The sequence below is a fragment of the Euleptes europaea genome, chromosome 6 (assembly GCF_029931775.1).
Source record: "Euleptes europaea isolate rEulEur1 chromosome 6, rEulEur1.hap1, whole genome shotgun sequence".
Lineage (NCBI taxonomy): Eukaryota > Metazoa > Chordata > Lepidosauria > Squamata > Sphaerodactylidae > Euleptes > Euleptes europaea.
The window spans coordinates 89,150,517-89,175,439 of record NC_079317.1 but is presented as its reverse complement, the minus strand read 5'-3'; the positions used below and the strand labels follow the sequence as shown (position 1 = coordinate 89,175,439).

The following is a 24,923-nucleotide window of genomic DNA, read 5'->3' as shown; positions in this document are numbered from 1 at the left end:
ATTAATTTTGTTCAGTTCAAGTTCAGCTGCTGGAACTGCAATCCAGCCAGACAGACTAAAAAGCAACAAACTGTCCAAAACAAAGGATCAGTTTGTTCCGCTCTAATAGAAATAGAAACTTTACAATACCTAAAGTCAGAAGCAGTAGAAAAGAGCAAGAGTCCAGTAGCACCTTAAAGACTAACAAAATGTCTGGCAGGGTATGAGCTTTTGTGAGTTGCAGCTTACTTCTTCAGATACAGCTAGAATGTGAGTCCTTAAGTAGAGAGAAGTGAATTCAATGTCAATAACATGTAAATGACAATAGCAGACATGACTGGATTAAATGTGGTATGCACAGGGATACTAAAACTTTGTTCAATCCAGGAGAATGCATTGTCTTGAGCTTCATTCTTAGTTGTAATTCAGCTGTCTCAACTAATTACAACTAACAATGAAGGTTGACAATGCATTCTCCTGGATTGAATAGAGACCTAGGATTCCTGTCTCATTACCAAAGCTGATTTCTCCATGCCTACTACCCCTCTGCATACCACACCTAATCCAATCACACCTGCTATTGTCATTTACATCATATTTACATGCTATTGCCATTGGGTATCTGAACTGACTCTTCTCCACTTAAGGGCATATGGACTCACATTCTAGCTGTATCAGAAGAAGTGAGCTGTGACTCACAACCTGCCAGAACTTTTGTTAGTCTTTAAGGTGCTACTGAACTCTTGCTTTTTTCTACTGCTACAGACAGAAGCTAGCTTAAAGTGTAAAAAGAATCCAATAATCCAAAGGCTAGGTAGCTTTTGGCTGGTGGTAGTAGCTACAGTTCTCAATAAAACCAAGGGAAGGCTACCTGAGAAACATGGAAAGGAGGAATAGAAATGTTTAAAATAAACAAACATTTTATTTAAAATAAGAATTCTATAGCACTGAAAAATCGCCACAGTTGTCATCAAGTTATATTATTTATGTTAAGCAATGTGTCTTGATCACAGATGACAACACAGGATAATATTGTCATTTTTCTTGGAGCGAGGCTTCAGAACACCTCATTCATTCTCTTGGTAGACTGACCTATAAGATATTTCTATAGATACATTTAATGTACTACAAAGTATATCCTTTGTGATTAATTAGGTTCTTATTTGAATGTCAGTCTACCTGAAGTATAGTGCCCCTCAGTGGATGGGTAATCATTTAAACAGCCTTGCACATCTCCAAAGCCTCATAAAAATTAGCAGTTTACACATATGTTAGTAATCTGTGGCATAAACTGAACAGATTTTTTTGAGGGGGGGGGGGAGATAAAAATGCCTATATGAAGGTAACTTGTACTTGCTACAGCATCGATGCTTTTAAGCCTAGCTACACGTACTAGTTTTCCTTGCTTGATCACTATTACAAGCCAAAGATATTGTCCTTTACACTACTAAAATCACCAGACTTGCTTATACATAGTTCAGTAGACTATTGTATGTCATCCATCCTGAGCTACTGCTTCACCTAGAAGAGCTTCAAGACAAAGTTTTGTTTAACCCACATTGTGGCTTCCCATATTAAAGTTCGCTGACTGTTTAGCATTGTCTCACCTATCAAAGCAACCTGACATCTTAGACAGACAAGTTTGTCCCCAGTCAAACCAATATACTAAAAAGCTTATTTACAACTCTACTCCCCTAGGGCTCTTGAAGAACATACAAGGATCCAAAACATTAATATCTTTTTCAACAATTGCAGCCACAGCCATCCACCTAACAGAGCCAAAATAACGAAGTTGCAAAAAAGCAAAGAGTGCCACCCCCTATGCCCAGCCCCCATATCAGCCTAAGAACATTCTCACCCACCTCACCCAGTAAATCCTCAGAGAAGTAATGAAAGAACAGCCTGACTGAATGACCTATCATGCCCCAGCACAATCCCTTGAATAATTTCCCACCAAAGCTTGGAAAATGAAAGCACTCACCCTCATAAACTGGATACTTTAGAAAACATGAGAAATCAAAATTTCAAAAAGTCTCTCACAAAGAAATTTAAGCAGTGAGAGCTTTACAGTCACCCCAAAAGCAGTGCCAAAACCTCTTAACTCTCAAATAAAATGCTTCTGCCTCCTTCACGTTTTTAGGAGCCTACTAATACATGGAATCTAAGTCCATCAAAAATCAACACTCTTAACATTACCCCAAAATACCCATTTTTTTTAATCCCACGCAACCATTACAAGAAAACCCAACAGTGAATCGAAACAATAATGTGACAGTACCCCAGAGATCTCCCGGTAATAATTGGCTTCCAGACTGCCAGGGAAGGAATTTCTGCCTAGCTACAAGCCTGCTCTGTGCACTGGGTAACTGGGCTAAGAGTCATGGAGTGTCAGAGTGAACGATAAACAAGGATAGGAGAAACTGGATGAAACTGCAACTGTACTGAGTCGCCTTTCTGTCTGTAATACAATCAGATATGCATAACTTGTTGATGTATCGTCATAACTTGAATTTGGATAAATACCTCTTCCCCAGTATAATCGGGACTCAGAGATTTCTGCCCATTAGGACCTCTGAGTCAGCAGCTGCAAATAAACTGTTTTCTTGATAACAATCTTGGGTCACCCCCCCCCAACCCGTTTTACTGCAACAATAACTTCATTCAGAAAACGAGGACTGCCCCCCTTTCAGGTTACAGCTTGCAGAAAGACAGGAGCATTCCACACCATGACCGCACACTGTTACATCGAGGTGCGTCCTGCCACAGGTCATAATTTTGGCACGGTTCATAAGATTTTAGAGGATCCTCCTCCACCACTTAGGACCAGGTTTAAAAACAAACGGTAAAGATATGGAAGAGTTAACAAAAAAAACATGGTCAAAGGCCGCCGCATTCTGGGACAAACTGGCTAAAATGAATTTTACAAATATAGTTAATGAATTATATCTATATAGATATAGATATATATATATAGATCGATATATAGATAGATATAGATATAGATATATATTTACACAAAAGCAATAATAGCAATGTTAAATACTGTCAAAACACTTCTCCGGAAGTCCAGTGGTGATGGGATACACTGTTAAGGTGGGTGGTGGATATCAGAGCACTCTATATTTTAAAAATTATATTATACACTGTAATTACAATGGTTGCATAAGTGCTCTTTTTGTATTTCTGTTTTTTATGATTTATGTTCTACATAATTTGTGTTTTTTTATTGTACTTTAACGAAAAATAATAAAAAATAATAAAAAATAAATAAATAAAAACAAAAGGACCGGCCACGACATTTTCCTGGGCGGTGCAAGAACGGCTTGCAAGGGGGAAAAGGGGGGGGTGTATTAAGGGACGCCCCCTCCCCTTGTCAAAGCGGGGGTCCTCCGGGGACCTCTCGCTTGCCGGTGACCCTCGCGCTGGCCAGCCTCCTACAACGCAGAGCCGCAACCCCGCCGATCTCCCAGCAGAGACCGGCGAGCCGGGCCTCGGAGCCCGGGACCGTTGGACCCAGCCAGGCCCCCTACCGTGAACGCGGCCGGGGAAAGGCCCTCGCCGCCGACCGGCTCCTCCGCCCGGATACAGGAGCGCTCACTCCGCGCTCGTCCGCCGCCTCAGGCGCTGGCCGCCGCCTCCCGGGCCATGGAGCGGCCAAGGAGCTCGGCAGCGAAGGGACATGTGACCGGAAGCCGGCCGTTCCCTCTCCTGCTCCCTCCCCGCAGCCGAGGGGAGCCCTGGTCACGTGACGGAAAAGCCGCCCACCCGCTCCTGTGACGCCTACCCTCTCACGTGACGGCGCCTGTCAGTCGCCGGGGCCCTCTTCTCGTCACGTGAAGGCCCGCTCGCGTCGCCGCCGCCGCCATGACAGCGCCCTGGTAAAAAAAAAAAGCGACGATACGATCATTAACGCGTCCGCTCCGGCCTCCTCTTTTTCCCGAGCCTGCCGCCGGGTCCCGAGGAGCTGGACGGGCCGTTGGCGCTTCCCCCCCCCCCGTTGGGCTTTCGGCGCGGCCGCCGAAGCCCTCGTCGGTTCCAGGTCGCTGGCGTCGCCCTGAGGGGGGAGGGGACTCTTTGCCGAACAACGGTCCGGAGGGGAGGAGCGTGCGGACGTCACGTGGTGCGGAGAGAGAGAGAGAGAGAGAGAGAGAGAGACACACACACACACACACACAGAGGGGGGGGAGGGACGGGGGGTGTTGACGGCGTGACGTGACGTTTCCCTCCCGGAAGTGGCGGCTTTGCAAGAGAAGTCACGCGCCTGGTTTTGTGTTTGGAGGCGGGGCGGAGCAGCTGGCCGGGAGTCCGGCAAGGAGGAGAGCGCGAATGCCGACGCTACCTCTATAAGGTGCATTTTGTACAGCCTAAGAGGGTGCAAAATCATTTGTGTTCCCTGCTCTTTTATTATTATTATTATTTTAAATCGTTGCTCGTACTTTGCAGCTATTCACAGTGGGTAGCCGTGTTAGTCTGTTTGCAGTAGTCAAAAAGGGCAAGAGTCCAGTAGCACCTTAAAGACTAACAAAAATAATTTCTGGTAGGGTATGAGCTTTTTTGCAGCTATTGTCATTCTTAGTTCTCTGCTTCTTTTCTGTTCGGGGCTGGTTTTAATGCATGCCAGTTATTTTTTTCACTTTAATTTATGAAAGCCATGGATCATTTTGATGAAACAGCGCCTTATTTTAATGCCTTGTGCATATTTTAAAGCTTGAGTGTGTGTGTTGGGTGTGTAAAGTGCCGTCAAGTCGCAGCCGACATATGGCGACCCCTTTTTGGGGTTTTCATGGCAAGAGACTAACAGAGGTGGTTTGCCAGTGCCTTCCTCTGCATAGCAACCCTGGTATTCCTTGGTGGTGGTCTCCCATCCAAATACTAACCAGGGCTGACCCTGCTTAGCTTCTGAGATCTGACGAGATCAGGCTAGCCTGGGTGTGTGTGTGTGAAGTGCCGTCAAGTCGCTTCCGACTCATGGCGACCCTATGAATGAAAGTCCTCCAAAATGTCCTGTCTTTGCCAGCCTTGCTCAGATCTCGCAAATTGAAGGCTGTGGCTTCCTTTATGGAGTCCATCCATCTCTTGTTGGGTCTTCCTCTTTTCCTGCTGCCCTCAACTTTTCCTAGCATGACTGTCTTTTCCAGTGACTCTTCTCCTCTCATGACGTGACCAAAATATGACAGCCTCAGTTTAGTCATTTTAGCTTCTAGGGTCAGTTCAGGCTTGATTTGATCTGTAACCCACTGATTTGTTTTTTTGGCAGTCCACGCACCGCAATTTAAGAAAGATGTAGACAAGCTGCAACGTGTCCAGAGGAGGGCAGCAAAGATGGTGAGGGGTCTGGAGACCAAGTCCTATGAGGAAAGGTTGAAGGAGCTGGGTATGTTTAGCCTGGACAGGAGAAGACTGAGAGGGGATATGATAACCATCTTCAAGTACTTGAAGGGCTTTCATATAGAGGATGGTGCCGAGTTGTTTTCGGTTGCCCCAGAGGGTTGGACCAGAACCAACGGGTTGAAATTAAATCAAAAGAGTTTCCGTCTAGACATTAGGAAGAAATTTCTAATTTCTCGGGAGGTGGTAAGCGCTCCTTCCCTGGAGGTTTTTAAGCAGAGGCTAGATGGCCATCTGTCAGCAATGCTGAGTCTATGAACTTGGGCAGTTCATGGAAGGGGGGGCATCTTGGCCATCTTCTGGGCACCGGGTGTGTGAGGGGGAGGTAGTTGTGAGTTTCCTGCATTGTGCAGGGGTTGGATTAGATGAGCTTGGTGGTCCCTTCCATCTCTTGATTCCCAGTTTTGCACCAGCGTTAAGAACAGCGATGGCCGGTGTTAGGCTCGCTTCCCCTTCAAACGCTGTACATTGCGCTGCAGATTCTGTACACAGATGAAACTTTCACTTCCCCTGTTCTCCAACTTTTCACAGTCACTGTCCTTTTAAAAAAAACTTTTATGCGCTGCTAGAGATCCTTCACATCGCCTCCTTACCTGGTCCCTTTAACTGGAGATGCTGGAGATTGAACCTGGGACCTTTTCCATGTCAAGCAGAGGCTCTACCACTGAGCCACAGTCCCTCCCCGTTTTGCTGTAGGAGTGTCCCTTTGTCGCTGCTTATGCTCTGCTTGTACATATGTTTAGAAATAAAACAAACGTTACAAAATTACTCCCTCTTTATACTCTCCTTCAGCCAAATTAAACCCCACTCACCCTGGAATTTGGAACAGCTCAGGAAATTGGGAGCATGCAACAGTATTTAAGTAACATTAAAGACTGATTTTTAGCTCATTATTTTCTTTGACTCAGGCTCACATGATTCATTCTCTTGGTAGATTGCCTTGTAGGATATTTCTGTAGGTATGTTTATTGTACTACAATGCGTAACCTTTGTGATTAATGATTTTGAATGTCAGGCTGCTTTGACAGGCAAGACAATATGGCTAAGAGATCAGCAAACTTTAATAAGGGAAGGCACAATGTGATTTAAATAACTTTGTCTGAAAGCTCTCTTAGGTGGGGCAGTAGTTCAGGTTAAGAGATAGACAGTAGGATGTCACTACTGTACTTTATGTGAAAAATTCTGGGATTTTACTAGTTCTAAACAGAATTACATGTTTTTAAGCAGAACGGGCTTAGAGCAGTATAATTCTATTTAGTGTTGTGCTGTGAATATCATACGTTTGTGGATTGGCAGTTTAAGAAGATTTGCGCTGGGAGAGCGCTGCTGGAGGCTGCTTAAGTGCCCCACGTCAGTGTCTGTGACAGTTTGCATGGCACTAGTGGCACAGACGCTGGCATAGGGGTCATGCCACCTGCTAAGACCATTCGCCCCCACCTTCAGGAATTCACTGTTAGTTGCGGTTCTCTAGTAACATCTGTAGCCTGTGTATTGATTTTTTGGTACTGAAATGGAAGATGACAACTACTTGCAAGTCCGATATGCTGTAAGAACATAAGAAAAGCCCTGTTGAATCAGACCAGTGGTTCATCTAGTCCACCATTGTCCCTTAGCAAGCTATGCACCTCAGTGTGCTTAATAGTGCTTTAATAATACTTTCTGCTAATTTGTAGAATCATAGACCTATAGAGTTGGAAGGGGCCATACAGGCCATCAAGTCCAACCCTCTGCTTAATGCAGTATCAGCCTAGACCATCCCTGACAAGTGTTTGTCCAGTCTCTGTTTAAAGGCTGCCAGTGAGGGAGAGCTCACCATCTCCCTAGGTAGCTGATTCCACTGTTGAACAACTTATTGTTAATTTCCCCCCTAATATCCAGCCAGTCCCTTTCCGCCGGCAATTTAAACTCATTATTGAGAGTTCTATCTTCTGCTGCCAACAGGAACAGCTCCCTGCCCTCCTCTAAGTGACAGCCCTTCAAATACTTAAAGAGAGCAATCATGTCACCCCTCAACCTCCTCTTCTACAAACTAAACATTCCCAACTCCCTCAGCCTTTCTTCATAGGGCTTGGTCGCCAGGCCCCTGATCATCCTTGTTGCTGACCTCTGTACCCCCTAAGTTCTGTCCACATGTTTTTTGAAGTGAGGCCTCCAGAACTGCACACAATACTCCCAAGTGCTGCCTGACCAATGCAGTGTACAGGGAAACTATGACATCTTGCGGTTTGGATTTTATGCCTCTGTTGATACACCCCAAGATTGCATTAGCTGTTTTTGCTGCTGCATCACACTGGCTGCTCATATTTAACTTACTGTTCATCCGTACCACAGGATCTTGTTCACACACGCTGCTACCCAGAAGTATATCCCCCATCCAGTATGCATCTCCCTAATTTTTGTTATACAGATGTAGAACTCGGCACTTACCCTTGTTGGATTGCATCTTGTTCACATCCGCCCACTTTTCCAGTGTGTTCAGATCTCGTTGAATTCTATATCTTCTGGTGTGTTTGTGGCTCCTCCCAATTTCGTGTCATCTGCAAATTTATAAAAATATTGAAAAGTACCGGACCCAGAACCAACCCCTGTGGCACCCCACTGGACACCCCTCTCCATTCTAATGAAGTGCCATTGACAACTACACTTTGTAGTTCTCCAACCAGTTCCCTATCCATCTAACTATCCTAGGGTCCAGTCCACAGTCCTCTAGTTTACCCATCAGAACATCATAGGGACCCCTGTCAAAAGCTTTACTGAAATCCAGGTAAACAGCATCGACTGCACTCCCTCAATCCAGTAAGCTTGTCATTCGATCAAAGAAGGAAATGAGATTGGTTTGGCAGGACCTGTAGGGATAAATCCATGCTGACTTCTCCTGATCACCAAGTTCTTCAGATGCTCGCAGACTGGTCTCTTTAAAATCTGCTTCAGTATCTTCCCTGGGACAGAGATCAGAATGACTGGCCTGTAGTTTCCCGGGTCATCCCTCCTCCCTTTTTTGAAGAGTGGGATAATAGTCCCCCCACCTCCTGGAGGAACCTGGAACAAACGTTAGGCTAACCGGTACTCCCGTGGACCCCTTTTTTCAAAATCGGTGTCTGTGGGAATCACCACTGTTAAAGATTTAAAAAATATATGACTGGAAAAAGTAGAATTTTTTACTTTGGAGTTTACAGCTGTAAATAGCAATAAACATGGCTTATAATTTCATCGTGCATTAGTCCTGCAAAAATGCTTTGTTATTAGGTTTTCACGTTGCATTTAAAATTTCCACTAGAAACACTAGATACGCATCTGTTTTAGAAAATCACCTGTTCTTAACCATCTTGGGTAACTAGTTAGGCGTGAAAATGTCAGCTAGTTAAACTGCTTTTAAATTCTTTGTATATCTGAATTACGATAGCGTGTAGATTTTAGAGTACAGGAAGCAGCAGTTGAACTGTGTATCAGTTAAAGGAGACAGCGGCTAGGAAAAAGCTGCTTTCACTATTGTCAGCTAGGTATCGGTGGGAGTATTGTCCTTTCATGGATATTTTAGCAACATGAAAATCTGTACTTTTAAGGGGAACACCAGCACGTTTAGGAAATAAACATGAGCTAAGTGGGGGGAAAATTGATCTGTCTTATATTTTACTCTATAGGTGCCACCTGGGCAATGAACCAATAATAAAGTTGTAAGAGACCATTTTTTGTCTGCTGTGCCAATGGCATCTGTGCCAACGATACCTGAAACTTCTAGCCACCTATTAGCAGAATTTGAATGCCTCAGTCCATTGCTTTCTGCCCTCAGGTTGGATTCCAGTCGTCTGAAGGTACGTTTAAATCACAGTTGCCACGGTGATGATACTGTTTCAGTGTGTAGAAACGTTATTCTGCAACTTAAGTTTAATACCTGCTACTTACTGTATGTGGTATATATTGATGTAGAAATTACTGTGTAACCCGCGTATGCAACAGTTGCTTTACTAGGTTGATAACTGCACATATCGTATATGGGAGACATACATAAACCAGCATTACAACTAGAGTCAATCTTACTGGATGTTTGAGTAATTGGTAATATATTATACAACCTATATACATGCCTGGTTTGATTTAAACTGTTTGTATATGTATATATTTCTGTAAATGCGTGCAGGTTTTACATGGGTTTCCATTGACCACTGATGAAGGCCAAACAGGCCGAAACGAGTCTGGCATGTGGTTATTGATATCAACCTTAGGAAATGCCATTGTGCTATTTTAATGTTTTAAAATAATTTTAACCTAAACAGAACTTTTTGTAAAGAAAAATGTTAAAGTAAGAAAATACACCCCAGACAAAAGTTATAAAGTCCTTTTTTTTTTAGCAGCAACCAATTTATCACAAAGCAATCAATGTACAGTCTTTTCAGTTCCCAAAACTCTTAATTGGGCTGGATGTTAATAGACAAAAAGGAAAGAAAAAAATGATGGTTCAGGCCATGGCTTAAAAGCATCTGGCCTGCAGTGTGTAGGATAATAAATTAAGCTAGACTGCTCAGGGTTCGGTAGGTTTCAAATCACACCGAAGTCTTTTGGGACGAAGAAACAAAAATGGCAGCCTGCATTTGAGGTTGGAGAAGTCAGCAGTTAATTAAATGTTTCTCCTGCGCTAAATTTATGTATTAAAATATTTCTATCCTGCCTTTCCTCTGGAGGACTTACAGGTAACAATTAAAACATTACCCTTTAAAATCAAATAACCTCCCAATAGTCCCTTCCCCAAAAGATGCCTGTTATCAATTCCTCGTTTAAAACCCTGGCAAATGGATGAGCCTTGCAGTGCTTCCTGAAGTTCTCCAATAAGAGGACTCCCTCATCTCTTCAGGGAGTCCTCTCCACAGAACGGAAACCATGATGGTAAAGGCCTGGTCAGCACCAGGTAAACCATCCTAAATTGGGGAACAACCAGCAGATGGCCGGCTGAGGAATGGATGGGAGGAGATAGTCTTTCACATATGGGTCCTGGGTTGTGAAGGCTTTAAAGATGGTAACCAGAACCTTGAATTGGAAGTAAACTAGCAGTCAATGTAGCTGTTTCAAAATGGGAAAGATAGGTTCCCACTGGCTAATTCCCAACAATAATTTGGGCTGCTGCATTCTGGGCCAGCTGCAGTTCCTAGATTGACTTTAAGTGCAGCCCAGCCTTGAGCTCATTACTATAATCTGACTGTGAGGCTACAAAAGCATCTGTCAGCGATCAGGTTGACTGAGTCAAAGAAAGGAGAGAATTGGCAAACCATATGAAGCTGGTAGAAGGTGCTGTTGACCACTATGCCAACCTGCTTTTTCAAGTAGTGTGGCGCTCTCCCTGGTCCACCCTCAGCTGGCAGCAAGTCCGTCATTTGTCCCCTTCAGAAGACTTGGCTTTGAGGACCTCAGAATGGGCTGGAGGGAGTTAAACAGCACTCCCTGTCAAGCCCTGGCGCTGTTGGCTCATCCCTCCCTTAGGCATAGACAGCCAAAGCTCTCACTTCTCCCTGGCCTGTGCTTCCACTTCTAATTTATAGGGGAAGCTCTGCCCCCTCCCGTTTCCCATTCGTAGTTCCGTCCCTTCACGAGGGCATAAAAGCCTCTCAGGTCCCATCTGGCCTTGCTGCTCTATCTCTGCCCTCTCCCCCTCCAAGCTCTGCCCCCCTTCTTCCTTGGATCCCGGCTGCCGCAGTGCAAGTGGGAATGCCCTGGGGACCCAGCATGGCCACGATGCAGTGGTGAGCCTGACCTGCTTGGGGGTGACCGTTTTCCCCAGTGGGGGAATGACTCCAGCCAAGGGTCGTCCCATCTGTGCTGGAACGTTCCCTGTCTCCACCCCCAGGTAGAGAGGTAATGGGGCTGTCAGGCATTATGGATGATACCCAACCCCAAAGCTTTGGATGATTTCATTCAGTGTTCTTGTATATTAAATGAAATTCATAGTTTTCTGAAAAGATAGAAAACAGATAAAAACATGGAAAACATCTTTATAATAACAAAACTGAAGTTTAATTTTGATGCAGTTTGTATAGGACCACCCCTTCCCTGGTACACAAACATTGTATGCAATAAGGAATTGGACTGCAGCCACAACTATAAGCTTGTTTCTGCTCACTTGTTTGCAAGAATAGCTTATTTTCAAGGGAAGGAAAATAAGGGAAGGGTTGGATCCCATAATCTGTTAGTGGAAGGTGCTGATGGTCATAAATCTTTCTCACATTCCTCTCTTCTCAGCAGTCCTTTCCTACCCTTGGAAAGCTTGTTCCTGGGACTTCAGGATCCATACAGGTTAATAGCCTATAGGTCAAGGAACTATTGAGGAAAGGGGATGAAATCAACCTTTGGTTCTCCTGTCAGCGCAGCTCTGCTGCTGGAGGGAGGGGAATGTGGAAAAGATCCACTGGCGCAAGGATTACTGAACATAGGAGTCAACTGACTGTGTATACTAAGTACTTGCAAATGAATTAAGTGTGTGTGTGTTATGTCCCATCAAGTTGTTTCTGATAGTTACCCTATGAATTAATGTCTTGTCATTAACAGTCTTGCTTAGATCTTTCAAGCTGAGAGTCGAGGCTTTCTTGTTTGAGTCACTATCTCATGTTGGATCTTCCTCTTTTCCTGCTGCCTTTAACTATTCCTAGCATTATTGACTTTTCCAGTGACTCTTGTTTTCTCATCATGTGACCAAAGTACGTTAGCTAGCATCAGTTTGGGCATTTTAGCTTCTAGGGAGAGTTCTGGCTTGATTTGATCTAGAACCCACTGATTTGTCTTTTTGGCAGTCCATGGTATCTGTAAAACTCTTCTGCAATACCACATTACAATTGAATCAGTTTTCTTCAGGTCAACTTTCTTCACTGTCCAACTTTCATGTCCAAACATAATAATGGGGAATACTATAGTATGAATTATCCTGATTTTGGTCTTCAGCTCTTTTACACTTAAGGAATGAATTTAGTAGAGGGAGGAAAATGCAGCACTTGGTAATGCTGCTTCTAAGAAGGTAATGTTTGCTCTAGGCTATAAATCAATTTATGTGGAGTAAATGGGACTTACTTCAAATAAACCTATTTGGCACTTAATCAGCATAGGAGCAAGAATAAATAAATTAAACATAAGGTATTTTTGTTCCTTTTTGTCTAAGAACAGCAGACACTTTTATAATAATAGTTTAGGATTAATGCTGAATAAGATACTCATTCTCTTTGTTTGCTTTTATTCCCTCTTATAGATTAACGAAAAAGTGGCCGCAGTTGTTCTTTCTAGCTTGTAACTGTATTATACTTTTTTTAGTGCACATGTCTTGCAGTATCTCGAAAATGGTTGGCTCTAGGTAGCTCAGGTGGAGGCCTGAACCTTATCCAAAAAGAGAGCTGGAAACAGAGGCTGTTTCTCACTCATAAGGTAGGTTTTTTAAAATCTCAAGCTAAAAACAAAATACGGGCCTTGTGGGCAGGAAAAGCATTTCAGCAGCAGGGGCTGCGGCAGGAGGGGGCAGGTGAGAATGTCATGCTTGGCAGACAGAAATCCTTCCAGGGAAATGCTGCACTGGATCTGAGCTGCAGTTTGCATAAGGAGAAAAGTCTTCATTATCAGTGCAATCATTTGCAAAGTTAGTCTGCCTGTTGATTTCAATCGAATAAATGTGCATGGGATTATACTGAAATAGCTGAAAAATTATAGTACAGAAATGGGAGCTAGAATTTTGTATAAAAAAGGCTATTGCATTATTAAATCGATATGAATATTTAGCAGCTATATATTGAGCATTGCTGAAGGCACTATCAGAATGAATTTGACTGCTTTATCCCTGGATAGGAAGGTGCCATTTCCTGTGTTGCCTTTTGTTTACACGATGAAGACTATATTGCTGTCGCTACAAGGTGAGAACATTTATTCTTATCAATTTTTTCTTTTTAGTCCATAAACTGCATAGAACTATTTTGTCTAGCAGAGAAGGAAGTATTTCAGTACAGCAGACTCTTGCCATTTAGGGGGGATCTGTTCCAGGATTATAGCGAATGGCAAAATCTGTGAATACTGTGAGGCAGGGTTCTGTTGCCTCCCAGTAGCAAACAAACCAAATTTCCTTCAGAATTCACTGATGCAGTGATTACAGCAGCGGCATGATAAAGCGAAAGCAGGCTGGAAACAGTGAATAAGTAAAATTGCAAATTTGAGAATTGCTAGGGTCTCTTGTAACATAAATACAGAAGTTAATAACCTGTTGAAATGCTTCTGTTGATGTTTAATAATGCAGTTTGCAGTATACATAGGTAGCTTCAGAACAAAATGCAAACCACATCCATAACCATAGGATAGACATAGGAGTGGTACATAAACACCTAGTTTCTTGAAATGAAATTAAGTTCTCAGGGCCAGATGAATTGCATACAAGAGTCCTGAAAGAACTCACAGATGTAATTGCAGAGCCTCTGCCTATAATTTTTGAGAATTCCTGGAGGACAGGTGAGGTGCCAGAAGATTGGAGGTAGGGAAATGTTGTTCCCATCTTCAAGAAGGGGAAAAAGGAGAATCCAGGTAACTACCGACCTGTCAGCTTGCAAAGATTTCAGAAGAAATCATCAAACAGTCAATCCTTGAGCATTTAGAAAAGATGGTTGTCATTACTAAGAGCCAGCACGGGTTCCTCAAGAACAAGTCATGTCAGACTAATCTTTTATTTTAGAGAGTTACTACCTTGTTGGACCAGGGGAATGCTGTGAACATTGTTTATCTTGACTTCAGTTAGATGATGTTCCGCATGATATTCTTGTTGACAAGTTGGTAAAATGTGATTTGGATCCTATTAGGTGGATTTGTAACTGGTTGACAGATCACACCCAAAGAGTGCTGGGTTAATGGTTCTTTATCCTCTTGGAGAGGTGACAATGGAGTGCCTCCGGGATTTGTCCTGGGCCCTATGTTGTTCAGCGCCTTTATAAATGACTTGGATGAAGAAATAGAAGGGGATGCTCATTAAATTTGCAGATGATACTAAATTGGAAGGGATAGCAAATACAGTAGAAGAAGAAGAGTTGGTTTTTATACCCTGCTTTTCTCTACTTTAAGAAGTCAAAGTGGCTTACAATCGCCTTCCCTTTCCCCACAACAGACACTTGAGAGGTAGGTGGGGCTGAGAGAGTTCAGAGATTACTGTGACTAGTCCAGGTCACTCAGCAGGCTGCATATGAAGGAATGGGAAATCAAACCCAGTTCTTCAGATTAGAGTCTGTCACTCTTTACCACTACACCACTAGAAGAAAACAGAGTCAAGATACAGGATGATCTTGACAGGTTGGAAAACTGGGCTAAAACTAACAAAATGAATTTCAACAGATCAATGTAAAGTTCTGCATTTAGGTAGGAAAAATCAAATGCACAATCATAGGATGGCAGAAACTTGTCTTGGTAGTAGTACATGCAAAAAGGATCTAGAAGTCTTAGTGGACAATACGCTGAACACGAGTCATTGCGATTTTGGGCTGTATCAACAGAAGTATAGTGTCCAGATCATGCAAAGTGATGGTATCAGTTTACTCTGCTGCAGTTGGGCCTCACTTGGAATATTGTGTTCAGTATTGGGCACTTCAGTTTAAGAAGGATGTTGACTAGCTGGAATGTGCCCAGAGGAGGACAATGAAGATGGTGAGGGGTCTGGAGACCATGTCCTATAAGGAAAGGTTGAAGGAGATGGGTATGTTTTGCCTGGAGAGGAGATGACTGGGAGGTGATATGATAGTCCTCTTCAAGTATATACAGGATGGAGCATTTTCTGTTGCTGCAGAAGGTCGGACCAGAACCAACGGGTTAAAATTAAATCAAAAGAGTTTTTGGCTAAACATTGGGAAGAACTTCCTGACACAGTGGCACCTCAGTGGAACAGGCTTCTTCAGGAGGCTCTCCTTCTTTGAAGGTTTTTAAGAAGGAGCTAGATGGCCATCTGACAGCAATCTGTGATCTTAGGCAGATCATGAGAGGAAGGGCAGGAAGGAATAAGTCAGTACTCGGTTTTTATGACCCTTTCTTACATGCCCGTAGTAATGCCAATCGCCACTTTGGGGTCAAGAAGGAATTTTAATCTAGGCCAGATTAGCCAGGGATCCTGGAGGTTTTTTGCCTTCCTCTGGGCATAGAACAGTGGTCACTGTGTGTGTGAATTTTCTGCATTGTGAAGGAGGTTGGACTAGATGACCCTTAAGAGCCCCTCCAGTTGCATTTTTCTGTCTTCTACACGAAGGGTGGGAGAACTGAATAAGTTGCTGATTTGGCATAAATTTGAGTTCCCTCAAGTTGTTTACCACTTTTTCAAACATCTTTTTAAGTTAACTACATTGGATATTTATAGGGAGCCGTATGTGGTGTTCCCCTTTTTAAAAATTAGACTAGTTAGTAACGTAAATTTGGTTTCGTTACAGTCAAGGCCTTGTTGTTGTCTGGGAACTGAATCAGGAACGTCGTGGGAAGCCTGAAAGAATTTATGTTTCTTCAGAGCACAAAGGCAGAAAAATAACAACTCTTTGTTGGGATACAAATACAGTTCGTGTTTTTGTTGGTGATCATGTAGGAAAAGTATCGGCTATCAAGATTAATACATCGAAACAAGGAAAGGTAAGCATTTCTAACAGATTTTAGCATGGGGCATGGACCCACACAACTCTAGCTGACCTTTGAAAATTTGTGGTTACCAGTACTCTGCCAGTTCCCTAATAGGTCATCTGTATGCCATTCTGAGCTGTGTAGCAGGAAATTTAGCCCCCCTTTGTAGTACAGCACGCGTTCAGGGACAATCTGGTCTTATTCCCCATCTCTGAGCTTTGGCGGTAGCTGTATTTAGTGTGTGTAACTTTGCCTTTCTGAGACATTCGGAGAATCTCCAGATTAGCACTAGCTTTTCTCTTGAGTTTTAGGATGTGGACAGGGGACTGCCCCAGACCTTATGCTACACTTCAAAGGATCTCCACACTCAGTAAAGGCTGGGGCCACTTCTGCCCTCTAGATGGGGGAGTAGTGCTTGTGATGGAAAAATATTTTTTTAACCCTTGCTTAAAGAGAAATATTTGCATGGCCACAGAATTAGGCAGTTTTGGTTTTTGATAAGGTACGATACAATTTAACGCATAGTTAAATTGTGGAACTCCCTGCCCCAGGATGTAGTGATGGCTGCCAGCTTGGAGGGCTTTAAGAGGGGAGTGGACATAATCATGGAGGAGAGGGGTATTCATGGCTATTAGTTAGAATGGATACTAGTCATGCTGCATACCTATTCTCTCTAGTATCAGAGGAGCAGGCCTATTATTTTGGGTGCTGTGGAACACAGGCAGGATGGTGCTGCTGCGGTCGTCTTGTTTGGGGGCTTCCTAGAGGCACCTGGTTTGCCACTGTGTGAACAGACTGCTGGACTTGATGGGCCTTGGTCTGATCCAGCAGGGCTTTTCTTATGTTCTTAGGATCTGATGTAAAAATGTAGGTGGAATACTGGAGTGCTTGCTCTTGTAACGCCTAGTTGTATTGCACATCTTGTAGGAAAAAAATAGGAGCTCAGTATTCTAGAACCTCTGTGTCTTTTCTCTATTTAAAACCTCTTTCCAGCACTATAGATCTGCAAGGTGGTTTACAGCAAGTAGTTAAACAGTAATGAGAGTTAGCCTACCTTCTCAGTGAAGGCAACTTTAAACTATCTACTCACACTTAGTATTCTCCTCTACCTCAGCAGCAAATATCTTTCTCCAGAAATGGGCTCCAGGGAAATCTGGCAGCAGATGACAGTTACAGGAGGTGGGGCTTCTCTGCCTGGCTAGAGATCCAGGTGTAGCCCCCAGTTACCATCCTTTCTTTGCAATGACCTGAAGTGGCAGAAAGAATGGTAGGGAAGAGGTGGCATGCTTACCAGGCCCAGGTTCCCATTGCTGCTACTGGTTCATAATGCTGTAGTAGGTATGATATAAATAGTACTCTATACCACTGCCCCGCCTGGAAAATCAGTAGCAGAGCACAGAAAAATTAGAGAGGGGTGGTACTGCTAGATAACAGATCTAAATTGCATCTCCTTCTAGGTGTGGTATCTGTCTTTTTCTGCAATAGCTCAAGGTAATTCCATGTTTTTTCCACCAATACTCATATATAATTATTGTGTAGGCATGTGTTTTCATGGCTTCTTCCCCAAGCACAACTCGAGAACGTATTGATGTCTTTCAAAAATAGGGGGAAGAAGCCTTGAACACATGAAGCTGCCTTATCCTGAATCAGACCCTTGGTCCATCAAAGTCAGTATTGTCTACTCAGACTGGCAGCAGCTCTCCAGGCAGAAGTGTTTCACATCACCTACTTGCCTAGTCTCTTTAACTGGATATGCCGGGGATTGAACCTGGGACCTTCTGCATGTCAAGCAGATGCTCTACCACTGAGCCACGCCCCCTTAACAGGATTTTCTGTAGTGCAAGCAACTCTTTCTTTCTTCTCTCAAATAACCAGTTTTGCAACTCTCACTTTTAATAAATTTAATGCACTTCTGTCAGTCCTGAAATAATCCAAAGTACATTTCTTCTATGTTTTATCTATAGGCCACAACTGCGTTTGTCATGTTTCCAGTTCAGATTATAACCACCGTTGACTCTCGTGTGGTTCAGCTTGATTATTTGGATGGAAAACTGCTTATCTCTTCTCTTACTCGTTCTTATTTATGTGACACAGAGAGGTAAATAATAATCTAGGTGTAAAGTAATTCATCTGCTATAGGTTTGATTCCCAGTAGATCATCTGCAAATGTATTTTTTTGCGATCTGGTTATTTTGCACTGAGAAAGGAGAATGATGTTTGTCACGTTTATCTCTGAAAATACGTGATTATATCCTATAATCAGTGCAAGCGACAACCGCTCTCAGAACTTACTGTGTGCTCCTGCTTGGTCTTCCATAAATGATAGTTCAGTTACACCTGCAGGTTCTTTTGTTTCCAACAGCACTTTGAATATAAAGCTGTGAGAGTAATAAATATGAGGATAAATGGGGGTGGCAGTAAGTTCTAAATGCATAGGAGAAAGCACTATATTAAACGTTCCAAGGGATCCCCTTCTCAAGCCGTTTTTGCGAATGTAACTCTGGGGACCTAGATACCATTTGGCACTTTTTCATCGATTGTAAGAAATACAGTGTGGCCTGCGAGAAATGGATCTACAGGTATATTAAAAAAATGAAGCCCCGATGCAGAGTACTTGAGGGCAAGTTGCTAACAGATGATGATCCAAATGTGTCCTTGGTGGTTGCAAATTCTTGTCTATGGCATTAAATGTTATTGCTTTTTAAATTTTAACTTATATTCTAGTATAGTTAACATAAGAAATTTGAAATGAAATGTTACATATGTTTTTAGTTATTTAGCTGTTAATTTGTACATTGTTTTTCTTTTTGATTGTGACCTGTTGGTCTTTGAGCAGTAAATAAAATGGGAAAAAAACGGACTGTATTAAACTTAGAAGTTATTGGGTTGTATCCTACTTATCCAATCAGCTAACTGGTGTGAGGAGGCATCTCCAGTGTTAAGAGGTTCTTTGAACGAGTTGTTTGCATTTGAGTAAGGCTTCTTGTGCCTCAGGAAGGAGCCAGTAGAGTGGAGCAGTAGGTTACAGCCCATAGGTATGGAGCCCACCTAAAACGTCCACAGATGGAATGGTTTCTGTCTGCAAAAATGTGACTTCCCTGCCTCCCATTGCAGCCTGAAATGCTGCTTCTCAGGAGTGCTGCCCCAAGAATAACTGGGGGGGGGGAGTTAGTAGTATGCTTTAGGAGGAGGGAAATCAGTTACCCTCTCTTGTGTACCCAGAAATTCTGCGTGGGAATACAACATAGAATATTCTGTGTTAAAATTATACAATAATACGACTTTGAAACTATGTTTGCTTTTTTGAAGTTATACTCATTTCTTTTCCTATAATGTGTAATGTTTTGGGATAATTAGGGAGAAGTTTTGGAAAATTGGAAACAAGGAGCGAGATGGTGAATACGGAGCCTGTTTTTTCCCAGCTGGGAAAAGTTGTGGAAGCCAGCAGCCATTAATATATTGTGCGCGGCCTGGTTCACGGATGTGGGAGGTTAATTTTGATGGGGAGGTGTTGAGTACACATCAGTTCAAACGCCTCCTGTCATCACCACCTCTCCCTGTTATTAATCTAAGGTACTGATCATGGCAACATAGTAATTCAGTGTTCTCTTGCATCTTGACTAAAGTTCTTCCTGGGGGGAAAAGTATATTATTTTTGCTGGTCTGGTCTGTGGTTGATGTATTTAGAGACATGAGATAGCACACATCTTTTACAATGATTAGTAACTAGAAAAAAAGTCCTTAAATATACATGTACTGGATTTTGGCGAGTTAATTTGGTTGTTTTTTTTTGGGGGGGGGGGACAAACAGCCACAACAAAGTTGCCAAGAGTGCAATAAATATATTCTCTAATCCAACCCAATCCTAAATGTTCAGCAAATATGGACAAGTTTTTTTTAAGACAACCACTATACAACTTGAAATAGGACCAAATATTCAGAACAATCCTGTGGCAAAACCTACAGCCATGTCTTGATACAATGTGTGTAGCTTGAGGTGATTATTTTGCAGAATTGGGTTTTCTTACTGTAATTTTTTGTTGGTTTTAAGTATGATCTGCTTTGAAGTCTCCCAAATGGAAAAGTGGCGTTTAAATAATGAAACATTCAGGTAGATAATTTAAACAGGCAAGTATCCTGACACAAAACTGAATTACCTTTTATTTAACTTTTTTTCTTAAAGGGCAGATCCGGAGTACAATATTGCCTGTTCTTCCCCTCAGTCTTTGGCCTTCCCTAGGCTCCTTTATTTGAGGTAAATACATGATGCAGTGCTTTGATCATTCCATCTGAAGGGCTGCAGCATTAAAGATATAGAGAGACCAACATCCAGATATTTTTGCAAAGGGCAGCCCATTCCTGAAAAGGGGGAGGGGTAGATCCGCAGCGGCTGGGAGCAACGCAGCCACGCCTCCTCCTCAGAGGCTTCCCAGCCACCGCGAGGAAAATAAAAACCATTTAAAATGTTCCATAAAGAAAATGCCCCCATGGAAAGCAATGGGTCTATAGCACCAAAAAAGGTGGCGTAGGAACGCCGCTGCTCAAGGGGGCATTCCCAGGACGAAAGTGGGAAGGAAGCTAATGTCAGCTCCATCCCTTGGAATGCGCTAGGAACACCCTCCCCCACGCTGATGTGGGCTCCCGCTTCTGGAATTTTACTGCTGGCGTAACTGCGCCAGCAGCAGAGCCCCGCACAGCGGCATGGCGTCCAGGGGCCAAAGTGAATGCCCTCCATGCCAGCATAAGTGGGCACTTACGCCGGCATGGGGTCACACTAGCTCTTATGCCAATTCGCCCCCCCTTCAGGATTGCGCTCTGCGTCCTGTTAAATAGTCTCCTTTGCAACTATATATAATTGTGTGAATAATCTCTGTCACTGTTATAACAAACAACAAACGTGTTCCTTTTTAATAAGCATTTTCTTGTTTCCTAGCAGCAAAAAGTACAGAAGTTGGTTATGAAATAATATGGTAATCCTTCACTAATTCGATGCCACAAATTAAATTGATAGTTTTACACATCATACTTTTGCAGTCCAATCCTGTACATCTAATTTATAAGTAAATATCACTAATTTAAGTAATACTTCCAAAGGATTGCAGCCCTAGTGACTGACCCTGTATAGACCCTTTCTGCTTGCTTGGAATCCCTGTAATTGGAGCAATGAAAGCAAAGAGGCAGTTGGTTGAGTGATAACAAATGCAAGACCAATCTGGACATAAACATCTTCTTTTCCCCTTTGCAGTGACCATTGCGTTATGACATGGACCGACAGAGGCATTTATATTTTCCTTCCCCAAAATGTCCAAGTTTTGCTATGGAGTGAAATGAAAGGTGAATTTTATGTTGTTTAGTGTACTTGTCTTTTTCGTAAATTATTAAAGCCATGGAAACCAATTTTATTTTTAGTGGGTTAGATCCTACACAGTGTTCCACTAATGGAAGAGCTCTGGCACCCATTGAAAAAAGGGGAGGGCTCAGTGGTAGAGCATCTGCTTGGCACGCTGAAGGTCCCAGGTTCAATCCCCAGCATCTCCAGTTAAAGGGACTAGGCGAGTAGGTGATGTGAAAAACCTCTGCCTGAGACCCTGGAGAACTGCGGCTAGTCTGAGTAGACAATACTGACGTTGATGGACCAAGGGTCTGATTCAGTATAAGGCAGCTTCATGGGCTCAAAAAGGCTTTTGCACAGGTAGAAAGTTATGCTGTTTGTGGAATGGACCCAACCCTACATCTTCAAAAATTATCCTAAAGCATTTTATCACCTCTCTGTGAGATTCTGAGGTATACTAATCATCATCACGAAACATTTTCAAGCAGATTTTATTAGATCATGCAAGTTTACAGACCAACAAACATACATGCATACTTAGGGCTCAGTGATTTATACTTTTAAGAGTAGAGCTGTTGGTGATGCAGCACAATTTCCTTGCCTTCCTTCCATTGCCAGTTGTGATTCTGAAGATAATCTGTATGCCTATATGTTAATTAGGCTCAATGTAACATTTCATTTTGCTTCTTGCCTCATCCCACATTTGTAAATTTGTGATAAAGATATCAAAGTGGATTTTAGTTGTGCAACTTTTATAAAAGATCTGGATAAATAAGTGATTATTGAGGGGGGCCCTTCTCCTTAGCTGTTTCTGAACAGCTTAGCATAAACAGAAACAAGAAAAGATAAGGGTTACTTCATACATGATACTTTTCTTAGGTGCCAGAAGAAAAATTTGAAGTGAGAAAGTTACATTGGTGCATGACCATATTTTTAGAAGTTGCTGCGTGTAGTGGTTTCCAAACGTGTAGCAACCTATGTGACTTTCCCACAAGGCAGTGTGTTTTAATCCTTTATCACTGTGGTGTAAATCAGTATTGCCATAACTTTAGAATGGGTTTAAGGCATGTATTTCATGTATGTATAGAAGGAAGTTCTTGGTAAGTAGAGTACACCTGTTTTTCTCAAATATGAAATAACATATACACATTAGGAAACTCTGTATTCATGTTAATATTTGTAATCTTTTTTTTAGACATCCAGGATATTGCAGTATATAAAAATGAGCTCTTCTGTTTACACTCCAGTGGAAAAGTCTCTCATCTCTCCCTTTTGACAGTGGAAAAATGTGTGGACCGTATGCTTAGAAGAAGCTTCTGGGGTCTTGCAGCCAAAATCTGCTGCCTCTTTCAGAATTCTGTTGTTTTGTGTCGGGTAATAACTTTTGTGACGTTTGTTCTTTTATTTATTATCTGAAAACAAATTCCATTATTTTATAATTATTGCATTGTTAAGGTGTAATATTAAATATAGAGTAGAAGTCACCAGTGGTTACTATTTTCATATAAATGTCACGTAGATCGGTTTTAATACATTGGCCATTTATTGTAGCACCCAATAAAATACAATGCAATTTTTTTTAAAAAAATTAACACTTTTATTTTCTGTATCAGGCAAGAAAAGTTCTTCCAGTAGATAAGCTAGAACATCTGAAATCACAGTTGGACCTTTCAACACAAAGTGATATCATTAGTCAACTTGAAGAACTGATTTCAAAGCTTGAACCTTTAGATTCTGCATGCAGTAGCAGGAGGAGCAGTATTTCTTCACATGTAAGTATATTCCTATATGGACTGTCAAAGAAAAGAGAATCGTTTAAATTGTTCCTTCAGTTTTCATCATCTGTGCCTGTGTATTTGTAAATTTGGTATTGATTAGCTTACATTAGAGTCTGTTTAAAAGGTTTATTTTATTTTCCGAGATGTCTCTAGCGTAATACCAGATTTGATGATACTTGCAGTGTATCTTAAAGTTATCATGATGCAATGTTTTGTCTATAACAAATATAATTAGTGTAAATGTGATCTTGTCTATGAATGCATTTCGACAGTTAGTTAGACAATGCTGGCTAACTGTATTGTGAAATGTTAGAATCAGGGTTTGTAGAAACACATTAATAGACAAGGTCACATTTATACAAATTTCATTTGTTATAGACAAAACATTTCATTATAATAATCAATGAGTTTTAAAAGTGCTTATCTTTGGCTGAATCATGCCATAACATTTTGGGTGTATTCTAAATTAGGTTGTGATTTGTAAGGATAGAATGTTGATGTTTTTATAATGATTTTTAATAGGAAAGTTTCAGTATACTAGATTCTGGAATTTATCGAGTTATTAGTCGAAGAGGCAGTCAATCCGATGAGGATTCTTGCTCACTGCATAGCCAAAACTTATCAGAAGATGAAAGGACAAAGGAATTTTCTGCACACCAGGATGAAGAGCAGCTGGAACTTGGTAATGTAAATGTTTATGAAATACTTTTTCTGTATACAGTAAATAGTTGGAGATTTGGTATGGGCTTTAAAGCAAGATTGGCAGTTATTCCAGTTATTTGGCATCAGTTGGGAGTTTCTGCAAGCTTTTGTGTGAATTATCTTTGCCATAAGTTGCAGCAGTCTCTAAAAATGTTCTACTTCTCGTTTAAATCATTGTGGCATTTTTCTTATGATAATTGGGTAGTTCTGTTGTATAAAACTAATATTCCATTTTAGTTACGATGTGGATATTGTTATGTGAATGAAATCTCTAACAAATTCAGGACTGGATTGCTGGTTTGGACTGAGGTTAATCTAGAGCAGTGTTCTGTCTTCCACAGTGGCCATCTAGATCCCCTCAGGTTAGTAGTGGCCTAAAATAAAGCAATACATAAACACCCAGTTTGGCAATTAAGCGAATGTATCTTATGAGGTTTACTGAGTGGGTCTGTATTAGGATAGCTACTAATGCCTGTTGACAGGAGGTAAGGTGATATGTTGTTCATTTAGCTTGTATTATACAAAGATGGGAAGTGTGCTATACTGGTCGAGTGACTCATAAAAACAGTATCTTCCTGTGCTGTGTGCTCACAGCTGTCCATCAGAATTCAGTTCTGCTTTCTTGTATTCAAAGTCTGGGTATCTTCAGTCTCTCCATTCCGAACGCTGAAATTCATAAGCATCTGATTGCCAAAGGTCAGCAGGACATTAGTAGTTGCTGGTAACAGTGCAGTGCTTTCCAATCTGTCAGTTAATTTCACTGAGACCAGAGTAACTCTGCATATGAGAGCAGTTAGTTTTACCAGAAGTAACAAATTATTTGTGCATATTCTACATTTTAATGTGTTGGATGTTTCTGAATGGGAGATGTTTCACATTTTGCTAACATTCTTTTCCTTCCATAGAATGATAGTGGTTACTTTGGCTGTTTATTTTTCTTGATGAAAAGGAATATTCTTTCTTTTTGCTGTACAATGGGCTTTAAAATGCAACTCAAGAATGTATAGGAAACTGCATTGCATTTTTCTGGTAGTAAATGTTAAAACAGTTGAGCTACAAAATTTATTTATTCAGGAAATATGTATTCCAGGAGCCTATTTGAGACAACTTACAGTGTAAAACATGATAAAATCATAAAAGCATAAGTAGTT

The 24,923-nt window shown here is 41.8% G+C and overlaps 2 protein-coding genes across 2 annotated transcripts in view; one reads left to right on the top strand and one right to left on the bottom strand.

Moving 5' to 3' along the window:
- GTF2H1 (general transcription factor IIH subunit 1) overlaps window positions 1-3,849 on the bottom strand; it is a 29,632-nt gene extending 25,783 nt beyond the window's left edge. The window contains exon 1 of the mRNA XM_056851626.1: window positions 3,764-3,849. The gene's annotated coding sequence lies outside the window, so the exon portion shown is untranslated. The remainder of the gene's footprint in view (window positions 1-3,763) is intronic.
- A 5,222-nt stretch (window positions 3,850-9,071) lies between these two features.
- Window positions 9,072-24,923, top strand: part of HPS5 (HPS5 biogenesis of lysosomal organelles complex 2 subunit 2) — a 34,481-nt gene continuing 18,629 nt past the window's right edge. Inside the window, exons 1-11 of the mRNA XM_056851625.1 lie at window positions 9,072-9,179; window positions 12,655-12,765; window positions 13,180-13,244; window positions 15,780-15,972; window positions 17,925-18,058; window positions 19,318-19,533; window positions 20,144-20,215; window positions 21,206-21,294; window positions 22,488-22,666; window positions 22,906-23,064; window positions 23,593-23,752. Of these exons, the coding sequence (XP_056707603.1) occupies window positions 9,072-9,179; window positions 12,655-12,765; window positions 13,180-13,244; window positions 15,780-15,972; window positions 17,925-18,058; window positions 19,318-19,533; window positions 20,144-20,215; window positions 21,206-21,294; window positions 22,488-22,666; window positions 22,906-23,064; window positions 23,593-23,752 (1,486 nt within the window). The remainder of the gene's footprint in view (window positions 9,180-12,654; window positions 12,766-13,179; window positions 13,245-15,779; window positions 15,973-17,924; window positions 18,059-19,317; window positions 19,534-20,143; window positions 20,216-21,205; window positions 21,295-22,487; window positions 22,667-22,905; window positions 23,065-23,592; window positions 23,753-24,923) is intronic.